General features: G+C 38.1%; 2 protein-coding genes across 2 annotated transcripts; one reads left to right on the forward strand and one right to left on the reverse strand.

Moving 5' to 3' along the window:
• Positions 1-760: 760 nt before the first annotated feature.
• On the reverse strand, positions 761-6,396 carry LOC111321129 (adenine phosphoribosyltransferase). The gene is made up of 5 exons (XM_022923915.2): positions 6,230-6,396; positions 3,574-3,677; positions 2,157-2,290; positions 1,781-1,859; positions 761-1,195 (listed from the first exon to the last, which is right to left on the reverse strand). Exons 1-5 carry the CDS (start codon positions 6,331-6,333, stop codon positions 1,059-1,061), a joined length of 558 nt encoding a protein of 185 aa, XP_022779650.1. The 5' UTR covers positions 6,334-6,396; the 3' UTR covers positions 761-1,058.
• A 1,782-nt stretch (positions 6,397-8,178) lies between these two features.
• Positions 8,179-12,542, forward strand: LOC111321130 (proteasome subunit beta type-5). Its single transcript, XM_022923916.2, has 7 exons — positions 8,179-8,363; positions 9,079-9,223; positions 9,406-9,517; positions 10,743-10,842; positions 11,187-11,216; positions 11,568-11,772; positions 12,319-12,542. Exons 1-7 carry the CDS (start codon positions 8,208-8,210, stop codon positions 12,408-12,410), a joined length of 840 nt encoding a protein of 279 aa, XP_022779651.1. The 5' UTR covers positions 8,179-8,207; the 3' UTR covers positions 12,411-12,542.
• Positions 12,543-13,259: the final 717 nt, after the last annotated feature.

Genomic DNA, 13,259 nt, shown 5'->3' on the forward strand with positions numbered 1-13,259 from the left:
ATAGAACTTGTTTGAGACTTTTTGTGCTGCCAGGAAAAAAAGGAACAATGTTAATAACCCGTGTGTTGCTTACAGTAAAAAGAATCGTGAGGCAGTTCTCGGGTGACTTGTGCTGATTGTAATACAGCACAAGTCTTCACTTCAAGTTGCTTAGCCAAGGAGCAAATCCCAAGAATGTCAAAACTATTAGTTATAAAGGCTTCACTCCGACGAAGGGCTAACACTCAACACGTCAGCTTTTGTAATCGTTACGGTGGCCAATTTACCATTTCAACTTTGTTGATATATCCAAATTATTTCGTTACCCCCACCGACACAGCCCCAAACAGTTTCTTTAGAAACTATCAGCCTCTATTAGCCATACAGGCTAGGACAATTGCATCTCCAGTTAAAGAAACCAGCCATCACTTTGTTGGCTTTTCTTCTTTATCCAATATACTGCCCAGTGGTCACCTCCCTTGAATCTAAATCGAGAATCCAAGTGTGAGCTCTGAGCACGGTATTTTTTCTTTTCATGAGCAAGACAGTGATCAAAATGGCCTGTGCAAACAAAGAAAATATCGATCACGGGTAGTTAAGGAGGAAAATTACTACCTTCAACTGTTACCAATCATGATTATCGCGTGAGTGAAACCTTCCAAAAAGAAAGTTGCACTGCGGCCAGACATATTGGTTTGAGAATTTTGATGTGCTTAGCACCTTGTTCTTTGTTACAGTTTTGAGCAACCTTTCTTTCATTTGAAAAAGTCTAATGAGAATGTTAAGTTTTCACCTCCTTTTTATTGCCTTACCGCTGACCCTTCTTATCGCTACCATCAGAACGGTTGTTTACAAAAACTTTTTAAAATACTTAGAAATAAATGAAATTCCTCATCTCTTACTAAATTTTCCTCACAGAGAAGAATTGCAAAACATCCCAAACCATAGGGAAAAAGTACACTGTGATTACAAGGGAATACCTGCTATATCTATTATAATTTGTTTTCCAAAGAGGTCTCCAGTACTCTAGTTTGAATATAACCAATCTGTATGAATTCTTTGTTCCATAAAATTGGTAGTTAAAACTGTATCAAGCTGAAGCAAGGAGCAGGGACCTTGCTTTTTCCATCCAGTTCTTCCAGTTCAACGATCAAGATGCACTCTAACACTTCCCCGCCAGCGTCTTTCACCAGTTGGCATGCTGCTTGTAGGGTACCTTAATAAATGTATAAAAATTTTAATCTCAATTTTTTACTGTCTTGGTGCTTTTGATAAGGAAATTGTTGAAATCAAAGATGATAAAGTTGGCCTCATAATCACCCACAGTAAATAAAAGAATATTTCATGTCGGAAATTATTCCACAATACTCAGTTAGCCTTCAACAAATGTTTACAGAAAGAACCACTTGGTCACTTGGATTTTCCTGGTCTGCAGGCAGTTTGCTTGTTTCAACTTCAGTTCTCATTGGTTCCTTGTGATATTTTCCTTTGTTCTGATTGGCTGTCATGATATTTTCCTTTGTTCTGATTGAAGGTTGGGATATTTTCCTTTGTTCTAATTGGCTGTTGTGATAACTTTGGTTTTGGTTCTTCACTCAAATGAAATTAACTGTCAAATCTATAGTTCAGTTGGTCTGAAAAAACCCACATACCCCCTAGCAACAAATCAGAGTTAAAACTTAGACCACTTGATTGCTTATGTTTTCCTGCACCTAGGGATTTTCACATAACTACTTTGTTATTGGTGATATAACACTTGCTTGATCCTTGTATATATAATATACATGTGCTCATCCCTTACCCCCTGTGGCAAGCAGGTCATCAAATATGACAACTTTCTGGCCTTTCTGAATACCATCAACTTGCATTTCAAGAAGATCCTGAAAATGAAAACTGATAATCACACCAATTTTCATAATTATATTAATTTTGTTGGATGTCAATTCCTCAATTAAAGGGAAATAATAATCTTTTTAGGACAAGTTTGTTTAGTTTCTAGCAAGACTCCCACAAACTCTTATGATGAAATAGCAACTCACTATCGACGGTCCTTGTTTTTTTCCTTTCCTTTTCCTTAATGTTTCTAACACATGGATTAGTCCTGACAGTTATGAGCAACATGGCTTACAACAACCTTTGACCACACACATTAAAATTTCTGTTTTTATAATTCTCACTTTGCCATATTCCTTTGTTGATGAAACCTTCATTGTTGGCCCGGGTAATTTCCCAGATTTGCGGACTGGGACAAAAGGTAAATTTAGATTTAGTGACAAAATAGGTCCAAATAAAAATCCTCTGGCATCAAGACCTGCAAAACATACAGCAAAAATCATGAAAAGATAAACAGGAAAAAAAACTTTGATTCCATTTATGAGAGCACCACAAAATCTAAACATACTAGCATACAGGTTCCCTTTTGTTCTCATCTGCATATAAACCAGGATTGAGGGAAATGACACAACATTACAAAGACTAAACTTTTAACTGCAAAAAATACTAAAATATCAATTTTTTTATTTTAAGTTAGGTGGATGCAATTATTTGTTTTGCTAAAGGACCATGAGGCTTGACAAGTTTCAAGTAGGCTTCTAAATGAAACAATCAAGATTACAAAAATTACCAAAATTAAAACAAATCCCTTATGATAACAGAGCAGCATTCTGTAAAATTTACATCAGAATCTGCTTTCAACCTTAGATATTGAGGTAAAGTCTGTTTTTGTGCCAAGTGGCCCATCAGGCAGGCCCTTAACTCCCATTTCCATAGGATGAAGGAGTATTTCTACTCCCCCCCTAGGTGGGATGCTAGTCTATCCCAAGGTTACCCCAAGTGTTAAATTCCCCAGCACCCATGTACTGGGGAGAGCAGTGCTTTCAATAAGACCTGGCACCCGCCGGAGCTCCGGCGGCTATTCTGTTGCAAGTTGCCGGGTATATTTCACCGCGCTCAAGTCGCAGTCGCCACGCTAAGTCGCAATCAAGTCGCTCTCTGGCGGGTGTTGTACCGAGGTAGCCACCTATTTCAAATCTTATTGAAAGCACTGGGAGAGTAAAGTGTCTTGCCTAAGAACACAGATATTAGATATTGGTGTTCTCTTAAAAGGCTTACTCATCTCAGTGTATGTCTGAAAGACAACAGGCCATTTTACAGTTGTGTACTTAGTTGCCAAGCCTTTGATTCAGAGTGAGGCTTAAGGTGTTGTGATAGAGACCAGTATCTAGTTAGCATGATAACAAACTGATTTACATTTCAAAAGCAGCCAGGTTTGTATCATAACAAGGTCACCTCTAGCCTCAATCCTGTTCAAAAGCTTGGCAACTAAGCACACAACTGTAAAATGGACTATTCACAATCATAGAATCCACTATTGAGATGCAATGAATATATGAAGTTCATATATTTTGAACTGCGGTATTAGATATGTATGATGTGCGATCTTTGCAGTAGATAGCGCTATTTATCATACGTAAGAATCCACTATTGTTTGTCTGAACATGTTGCATCCCCTGATCTGACTAACACTGTGCAATTAGAATGCTGGAGAAACTTTTACTTACTTAAGTTCTGACATAAGAAGTTTTCAACACTTACCCACAATAGCATCAATGTCTGTAAAGTTTGCCTTTATGTGCTCAGTTAAGATGTCAGTAACTGTTCTTAGTGCATTGCAATCATATAAAACAGGGCAGATGTCCCTACAGGGAAAAAACATTCAAGTTTAAATTTTGTTGTGACTTTCGTAAGATTCCGCAGTTTCATACTTCATTATGCATTCAGTTCCTGGATGGAGAAAACAAAACAGAAAACTTACTGCAACCGCAGATTGCATTTGAGACTACAGCTTTGTTTTGGAATAGTATGGTGTTTTTTGGAAATGTTTCCGTGATTTTTTCATGGGCGGAAAATCCCCATCTCCATGTTACACCAGGAGATCGAATGATGAAAAATGTGTGTGCGTTACTTTCAATTTAGTGAAAATTTTGACCGGCTCATCCACAAGTAGCCCAAGCTCTGTCACAGGCTCTTTCACAGTGAATAATTAAAGAGTTTGTATAGTGGTTTAGTTGGACTTGCTTTTGAGCTCAGTAAATGTAAAATCGTGTGAAATGATCAAAGAAATAAAGTCTTACCTTCGTAGAGAGTGGTCTGTGTTGTTCTCCTTGCGATTTGAGGCCGTTTTGATGTGTTTTAGCTTGACGCCCTAAATTGCCATGCATAAAATACGGGAAAGTCGGAAACTTCTGTTGAGACATGCTTGCCAAAATCGCTCGAAAACAACACTTAAATACTTTCCCTCAAATCAAAACTCAGCAGCACGAAAGCCAAATAGTTGCCCTTTAAGTTCACCGAAAAAAATCCCACAAAAGTCGGTTCGTCGAGCAACCAATCCAGCGAGAATTTCACATTAACAGCTGTTCGGAATTCTTCTAATGCATGGAAGGAACTTGTTGTGCAGCTGAGAGCCCGTTAATGCGCAGTCAACCTGGAACCTAGTCAAATCTCTGTGAACGGGTCCTTCCCATAGTCTTCTAACACCAACTCCTCAAACATACTAAGGTACCCCGGGTAAACTCATCGACTTGACTAGATCGTTGATACCGTCCATCTTCACTGTTTTCAATGGATTTTTACTAATATCCTCTTACCCGGGGTACCTTGGTATGTGTGAAGAGTTGGTGTTGGAAGACTATGGGGAGGACCCATTGAGAGAGATTTGACTACGGTCCACATCACGACCACATCAGCTTTTGCTGAATTTTTTTATCGTGTTCAAATAAATGCTGTTGTTGTTGTTGTTGTTGTCCAGGTTGACGCGCATTAACAGTCTCTCAGCTGCACAACAAGTTCCTTCCATGCATTAGAAGAATTCCGAACGACCGTTAATTTGAAATTCTCACTGGATTGGTTGCTTGACAAACCGACTTTTGTGGGATTTTTTTTGGTGAACTTAAAGGGAGACTATTTGGCTTTCGTGCTGCCGAGTTTTGATTTGAGGGAAAGTATTAAGTGTTGTTTTCGAGCGATTTTGGCAAGTATGTGTCAACAGAAGTTTCTGACCTTCCCGTATTTTATGCACGGTAATTTTGGGCGTCAAGCTAAAACACATCAAAACGGTCTCAAATCGCAAGGAGAACAACACAGACTACTCTCTATGAAGGTAAGACTTTATTTCTTTGATTAATTCACACAACTTTACATTTACTGAGCTCAAAAGCAAGTCCAATTAAACCACTATACAAACTCTTTAATTATTCACTGAGAAAGAGCCTGTGAGAGAGCTTGGGTCACCTGTGGCTCATCTGGAACTGGTTGGACACAATCGAAAGAAAGTTTACAATGTATATGAGAACGATCCTTCGCAGTAAAGCACTATTTGAGCAATAGTGAAAATCAGACCTGAAAAAAATTTCAGGCCTGTACGGGACTCGAACCACTGACCTCTGCGATACTAGTGCAGCGCTCTACCAATTGAGCTAACAAGCCAACTGGGAGCAGGCCATCAAATTAATTCGATATAAACCCGTAGATGATAAATCAAACAACAACAAACATATGAAACATATGTGTGAACTGCGGTTATGAGACGTATATGAGAACGATCCTTCGCAGTAAAGCACTATTTGAGCAATAGTGAAAATCAAAGTGAAATCAATAGTGAAATTTTTTTCAGGTCTGATTTTCACTATTGCTCAAATAGTGCTTTACTGCGAAGGATCGTTCTCATATACGTCTCATAACCGCAGTTCACACATATGTTTCATATGTTTGTTGTTGTTTGATTTATCATCTACGGGTTTATATCGAATTAATTTGATGGCCTGCTCCCAGTTGGCTTGTTAGCTCAATTGGTAGAGCGCTGCACTAGTATCGCAGAGGTCAGTGGTTCGAGTCCCGTACAGGCCTGAAATTTTTTTCAGGTCTGATTTTCACTATTGCTCAAATAGTGCTTTACTGCGAAGGATCGTTCTCATATACGTCTCATAACCGCAGTTCACACATATGTTTCAAAAGTTTACAATGTTGTTTCGAGATTGACAGTTTTAAGTTTACTAGAGTAGCCAATTCATCATCTTATGCAAGAATTTCGCCTCGTGGACAACCACACCAACGAAACGAAACAAAACGTAGAAGTATCCTTCAAAATTCTCCATAATTAGTCACATTTCACGGGATGCAGGTGCTGTTTGCCGCATGAGTGATCTTCTCTAAGCATATTTGCATATCTAACTTTAAGTAACAAACTTACCTAAAAATGATTCCAGGTATAGGAAAATCTGGGAAAGGTCTGATGAGTGATTTAACGTACTCTAGAGCCTTTTCCTGATCGCTGTAGTTTCCCGAACCCGCCATGCTAGAACTCACAACTCTAACTCGAATAAAGAAAGTGCCGTAGACGTGGATGAGTCTTATGACTAGTTCCCAGTTTTCCCCGACTTGACAAGTTTGCAGAAATGCGGGAAAATACAATTCTTAGAAAGGTTCATATTTAGGTGGTAACGATTCCTCAGCCAGCATCAACATAATTACACTCTGTAGTAACTCCCAACTACCTCGCACAATTGAACGTCACTCACGAGCCACCAGCGTAAAATATCGAACTTTTGTGAATGAAAATGATGAGAAGTTGCGACGGCCAATCAGAAAAAAAATGCGAGTTTTCACAATGTACAACTGAAATCTACAGAAAAGCCCCTTGAGCTGCAGGGAATTTAAGAGAGTTTTGGTTTTGTCGCTGTTGGTATAACTTATCATATGACTGGCTGTACGAGTTGCGCGTTCTTTACTGCACAATCACGAAGAGAAAAACGTATTATTTCAACAATCAAACTAATTCCTAAGTGTTATCTGAAAGAGCTACCCCTTCCTATTTAACCTTTTTCCATGCTGTATGAATGAAGGAAGGCAAAACTTTTGAGAGACCATCATTTTAATGAGCGATTAAATTCACATGAAAGCGGGGCTTGAAGCCTATTACAGAAGCCCCTCATTAACTAACTCAGTAACTGTCACGGTCGCCCGGAGTTCCAGAAGAAATTATCTTCGTCAATATGGCTGGAAGATACATCATCTCCCAGAGACGCCATCAGCACTACTGTTACTATTTGGTTTTACCAACACTTATTCCCCGCTGGCCTGGCCTGTCCTGTCCTTAATCGTTCTACCAAGGTAATGTTTTGCCTGTATAATCCAGAAATCCTCCATTCTTCGACTCGTCTAAAGAACCGATGACGGTAATCAGCCCATCAACCGATTCCTTAATTGTCAGCGAAGCATTTGATCCTCCCATGTCTGTTTGAACCCATCCTGGATGTAACGCAACTGCCATGATTCCCTCGCCAGCCAGGTCAACGCTTAGAGACTTTGTGATCATGTTCAGTGCCGCCTTGCTCGGTCGATATGGGTACATCGTACTCCATGTGTTATTTGCTATAGAGCCAGCTCCAGATGACATATTCACAATGAAAGTCTTGGAAGAATTTTCACTGTTTCTTTGAGATACTGAACGGCGAAGAAGGGGCAGGAATGCTTTACTCAACATCAACGGAGCAACGACGTTGGTTTTATAAACTTTGATCATGCCTTCTGCAGTGACAGCATCTAGTTTACTCCTATCCATAATTCCAGCGTTGTTTATCAACAAATCCAAACCGTGATTCTTTAATTCGCTTTCCACCTCTGAAACAACTTCATCGAAGCTCTCGATGTTGTTGACGTCCAGTTGTACCATGTGAAGTTTCGTGTTGACTTCGCTAAGTGATTTCAGTTCTGAGGCCGTCTCTAGTGTTCTGTAGGTGGCAAAGATGTGTTCTGGAGAATGAGAGAGGCTTAGAAATTGTTTGACTAATTCTAATCCGATACCCCGATTGGCTCCTGTTATGAAAATAGTTTTAAACGGCCATAGGAAACTGTTGCTTTCTCCCATGATGGCTCAACACGTTGTCTTACATGAAAAACTACCCTCTCCCTTGTTTCCCTATCATCGACAGGGAGCTGGAGGGGAGATATAGATCGTATTTTAGCATAGACAATCTTATTTAATGTTGAATTTTTGAAAATTTTAGAAAAAAAAATCGATTATTGGCGTATCTCATATGAATTTGTTACTTTTTCGCTTATTTTCCATTTCCTATTTAAAACGGAACACGGACGCATATGAACACCACCCCTCTCCGAACGATTATGTTACGGGAATTAGGATCGCAAAGTATATCGGGAAGACCAAAATGGCGGTACAGGCAGCAGCTCAAAGTTACAGAAATCTGTCTTTGAATGATATTTTTGGACAAAGAAAGGGAGGATCAAGGGATGAAGAATTGACCAGGGATCTATCAGCAAACTTTTTGAATGACTGCCGATTTGCTGTTCCTCCTGGAACAGATGTAAGTCCATAATTTAATACTTCTTGACAAATATGCTTCGTCATCTACTCATAGACAAAGTCGCATCCCAGCTTGGATAGATTTGGTCCCTAAAAAGTACTCAGTTTAGAAAAAAAATCAAACTTACTTGATTCTGAAATGGTATGCATCAATTTCAATCTCAGAGACTTTGGTTTTTTTCAGAGATATATGATTATATCGTCCATAAAAGAGCCTTTTTTTTTTCTGACATTTGTCCACGTGCCAGAGGTGCGAAATGAGAATTGAACTATTTCCAATATATAGAATAGTTGCGAGAAATTTTGATAGATGAAGTTACAAAACATGGCCCTATTAGTTTTTATAGCGCTTGATAAGTTTTTAGCCTCTAAAAGCAGCGTAGAAGAGAACGCTATTGCAACTAAACGTTAGTGAAATTCCCTTTCATTTTGTCAGGGTAAGATTTTTAAGTTCAGTCAGAAAACGTTTGTGCGGATAGCAATTGAGTCATGTAGAACCTGAGCAACATGTCAAACTCTTAACATACATCCAATTTTTTGATGAAAGATACAGCCTGTATTAAGTCCACTTTTATAAAAAATGCAACATGTAAATATGATTATAACAGCAGAGTTATAAAAAAATTGGACTTTGCCTCACTTGTCAATAACCTACACAGCAGTAAAAACAAATCATAATCTTCCTCCTGAAGGAAATTATTTTTCATTATTTTTAGCCTGTAGAGTTTTTGAGACCTTTTTCCAATGGAGAAAGCGATGTTAAGATCCATTTTGATCATGGTACAACTACTTTGGCCTTTAAATTCCAACATGGTGTTATCGTAGCAGTTGACTCAAGAGCAACAGCTGGATCCTACATAGGTAAGTTGCTTTTTCCATGAGTTGAATAACTCTCTCTTGAGTGAGTGTCATGCAAAATGTTATGGTACCAGCGATTTTTCATTACAATCTCCATTGCAAGTTATTTTGCTTTCAATAATTAGTCTTTCCTGGAGGAGTTGTCCTTTAGATTTGTGACATCCTCTTATTGCACTATTGTGTAGCCTCACAGACAGTGAAAAAAGTGATTGAAATCAATCCATATCTTCTTGGGACAATGGCTGGAGGTGCCGCTGACTGCTCTTTTTGGGAGAGACTTCTTGCCAAACAATGCAGGTATTAAAAATCTGTGTTTGATTGGGGTGGTTAACTGTTACACTCTTAGGAGTGACCAAAAATTAACTCGTCCTTACAACATTGATGCATTTTTAAGTGGGTAGGGAAGGAGAGGTAAGGAAAATATCAACTAAGGGAAATTCTTCAATTTAACACCAAATTCTCTGATCTGAAAACATAAGAAACATGTTACAAACAGTTTGGAGAATCAATATTTAGATTTTGGGAGTGAAAGATTCAAGACTTCTGTAATAGTTAAAGTGATGCTTCTGTTCGCCAAACAGTGGTGAATAACCATAACATCTGCTATATGATTATAAAAGTTTATTTTTATTTTTGTCAATAGCCATGAACTTCATCATTCCATGTAAATGAAATAACCTTGATTTAGATAGTCTTATGCCCCGTTCACACTATCAAAACAATCTTTGTTAAACTAGGTTTATTGGAGTAAAAATCAACAACAGAAAACTGAAAAACTGAATTTTACATAGTGTTTATTAAATAATCACTACAAGCAAAGTGTCGCTTTAAATACTTATCGTGTATAAATAAAGATTATTGATTGATTGATTGATTGATTGATTGCATTTTCATTGTACAAGATATGAAGTCAACAAAGATCACCTCAATCAACTTCTATGAAAAAAAAAAATTTTAAACTGTGTCTAATAAAAGACCTTTAACAGGTGTTTTAGCTTTGGTGTTAATGGGTTATTAAAAGTGGCAAAATTATGTTGAAATAGCCCAAGTCTCTAAAAATCCCATTCAAAGAGCAAACTTGTAAATTTAATCAAGATTATTAAAAACTAGATTATTGGATAATGCAAGTCAAGACCTTTTATTGGTTTAGCCATTATGGTATATCAGCCAATATACCATAATCTACAAATATGGTAAGCGTACGTGTCAGCTTAAAATTAAAAGGGAGCTAAAAATGTTTTAATAAAATTTAATAATTTAATTTAATGTTTTTAATAAAACAATTATTCCACTCGCGCTTGTTGGATATGAGATGATTATTGCCAACTCAGCGCTACGCGCCTCGTTGGCTATCTATCATCTCATATCCAATGCACACTCGTGGTATATTTGTTAAATAGACTCAAGAATACAAGAAGCTTTGAGAAGAGTTTTGTTTAAAAGTGGCCTGGGAGTAAATTTTGAGCAAATGATTTTATCATGAAACTGAAGTATGATATTTTGATTTACACCAACTATGCAGGATTTATGAGTTGCGCAATAAAGAGAGAATATCAGTGGCAGCTGCCTCTAAGCTTCTTGCTAACATGGTGTACAATTACAAAGGCATGGGCCTCTCCATGGTGAGTATTAACCAACCTGCAATGGTCAGCTGAATCATTGGCCCAAATAATTTGACTGGCAAATCTTAACTTCTACCAAGTACATAGAAGAAGTAAACTGTAATAGATCTTTTATCACCATTCCATGGTTTACAACAGTACAACTTACGGTATATCCAAAGCACCTATATATTCCAGCTGAAAAAGGTTGCAACTAGCTAAAAGTCATGGTCCTTTGACTAACAAGCAAAGCTCGATAAAAATCATTTGCACACTTAAAAAAAATAAGATAGATAGTTACATAGTTCACTTTCATGTCTGCATTGTTTCTTGAGAACCTTTTTTATGTAATCGTTATTTTGTAGGGAACCATGATCTGTGGCTGGGATAAAAGAGTGAGTTACTTGGCTGTTTGTGCATTAGTGGTGTACATTATTTTCTTTGGTTCTGCCTTTTATTTCTGTCTCTTATTTTCTATGACAACTTTACTATAAGATGTACCCTTGCTATGCCATTCATGGCTATGTGACTCTGTGAAGCAGATAATTTCATCCTGTAAAGCCTAAATTTATGTACAGGAAGCTGTCTCAATTTTTTCAAAGACATGGACAAAAACCTATTCAAGTTTTACTGTGACCATGGACAGAAATAGGAAACCTAGACCATTTGAAGAACTGGGCAGATTGCAGGATTAATTACTATGCTCACTGGGAAAAAGGAATAAACATTTTCCTTAATTATCTTAGGGGCCAGGTCTGTACTATGTTGATAGTGATGGCACTCGCCTGTCCAATGACATGTTCTCTGTTGGCTCTGGCTCCACCTATGCTTATGGTGTATTGGACAGTGGCTATAAGTACGACTTGAGTGTTGAAGAAGCTTATGACCTGGGTCAGAGAGCCATTTACCATGCCACTCACAGAGATGCATACAGTGGAGGAGTGGTGAACTGTGAGTATACACAGGAGAATGTGTTGATTTCAAAACATCAGTTGAAAACTCTCTATACAAAATGTAGCAACTGGGGAATTTAAAGCACTGACCTGGAATGCCATTACCTTTGGCATGCTTTCACTCTCCCTTTTACCCAACTCCTTGAAACAACAAAAAAATACTCCTATTAAACTAGTTGTTCATTATGGCATTGCTAACAAAATATTGAGGGAAAAATTCTCCTTGACCCACTTGTTCCCCCCCCCCCCCACCCTTCCATTAAAAAAGTTTCCTCCCAGGGATAGCACGCCTTGGAACATGGGAATAGTAAGAAATGTTTGTATCTAGGGCATTTGGACTAATTTTTGTATAATAAGCAAATGGGGCTGTCCACATGACTTCCAAATTTCAATAGTAATAATAGACGTGAAAACATTATGTGCTTCTTCTTGGCTAAAAATAAGTGCATTTTCAGGTAACATAAGTGCAAAGTTGTAACACGAGTTCAAATAGCAGGCTAATTTAATTCATGTCAACTGTCTTTTTCTTTTCCTTTTTCAACAGTGTACCATATGAGACAGAATGGATGGATCAAGGTTTCTCAAACAGATGTGGCCAAACTTCATTACCAATACCAAGAAGAAAAGCAGAAATAGGAAGAAAATTTGTTACTTGATAACTTTACATGTGCCAAATGATTTCATCAATAAAATTGTGTTGCCCTCTTTAAAGTATCAGACTCTGCCTATTGTATGTGTTCTTTTATTAAAGTTACCTCATTTGTCAGACACACTAGTCTTTCCTCTTTTGTGCAGTTAAGGAATGATTGACTTCGGTAAGACATGGCTAGAAAAAGTAATGTTCTCTAACAATCTGTCGCATCTGACTAGCCTAGCCGTGAAAGGGGAAAGGCAGAATAGTAGCCTGTGTACAACCGCCCCCTACCCTCCAAAAGAAAATCGGTGAGGGTCTAACCTTAGCGTTAGCCTCTTTACGTTTTCTTTTGCAGGGTAAAGGGCGGCTGTACACAGGCTAGCAAAAGAGCGGACCGTATAGTGGTTATAAAGCACGAAGCGACAACGAGTACTGCTTCTACATCGTGGACAGATTTTCATTTCATCCTAGGTTACTCCTCAGTATTGTCGTGTTTACCTTTCATAACCGTTGTTCTAGCGGATTCAGACCCTCGAGAGTCCATATCCGCTGTTACATTCGTACTTGCTTTCACTCTTGAAAAGTAAGTAGTTGGAGTATTGCTCCTTTTACGTCCTTTACAGTCTCAAGGATAAGTAGAGCTGTCAGAGTCAAGACAAAGCTTTCAACTCAAAATGGAGCCTTTCAAACGGCGCTGTTTCCATCTTTGCGCGCCGTTATTGACACAAATACCACCATTACCAAGTTATTTTCTTAACGCAAGTTCGAGAAAGAACTGTTATCACTGGAGCCACTTTGGTGTCTTTGATATCAATTTAGATTCGTGTTTAGTCTAATTATTTGATCATTAC

This window comes from Stylophora pistillata, chromosome 3 (genome assembly GCF_964205215.1).
Source record: "Stylophora pistillata chromosome 3, jaStyPist1.2, whole genome shotgun sequence".
In the NCBI taxonomy this organism is placed as follows: domain Eukaryota; kingdom Metazoa; phylum Cnidaria; class Anthozoa; order Scleractinia; family Pocilloporidae; genus Stylophora; species Stylophora pistillata.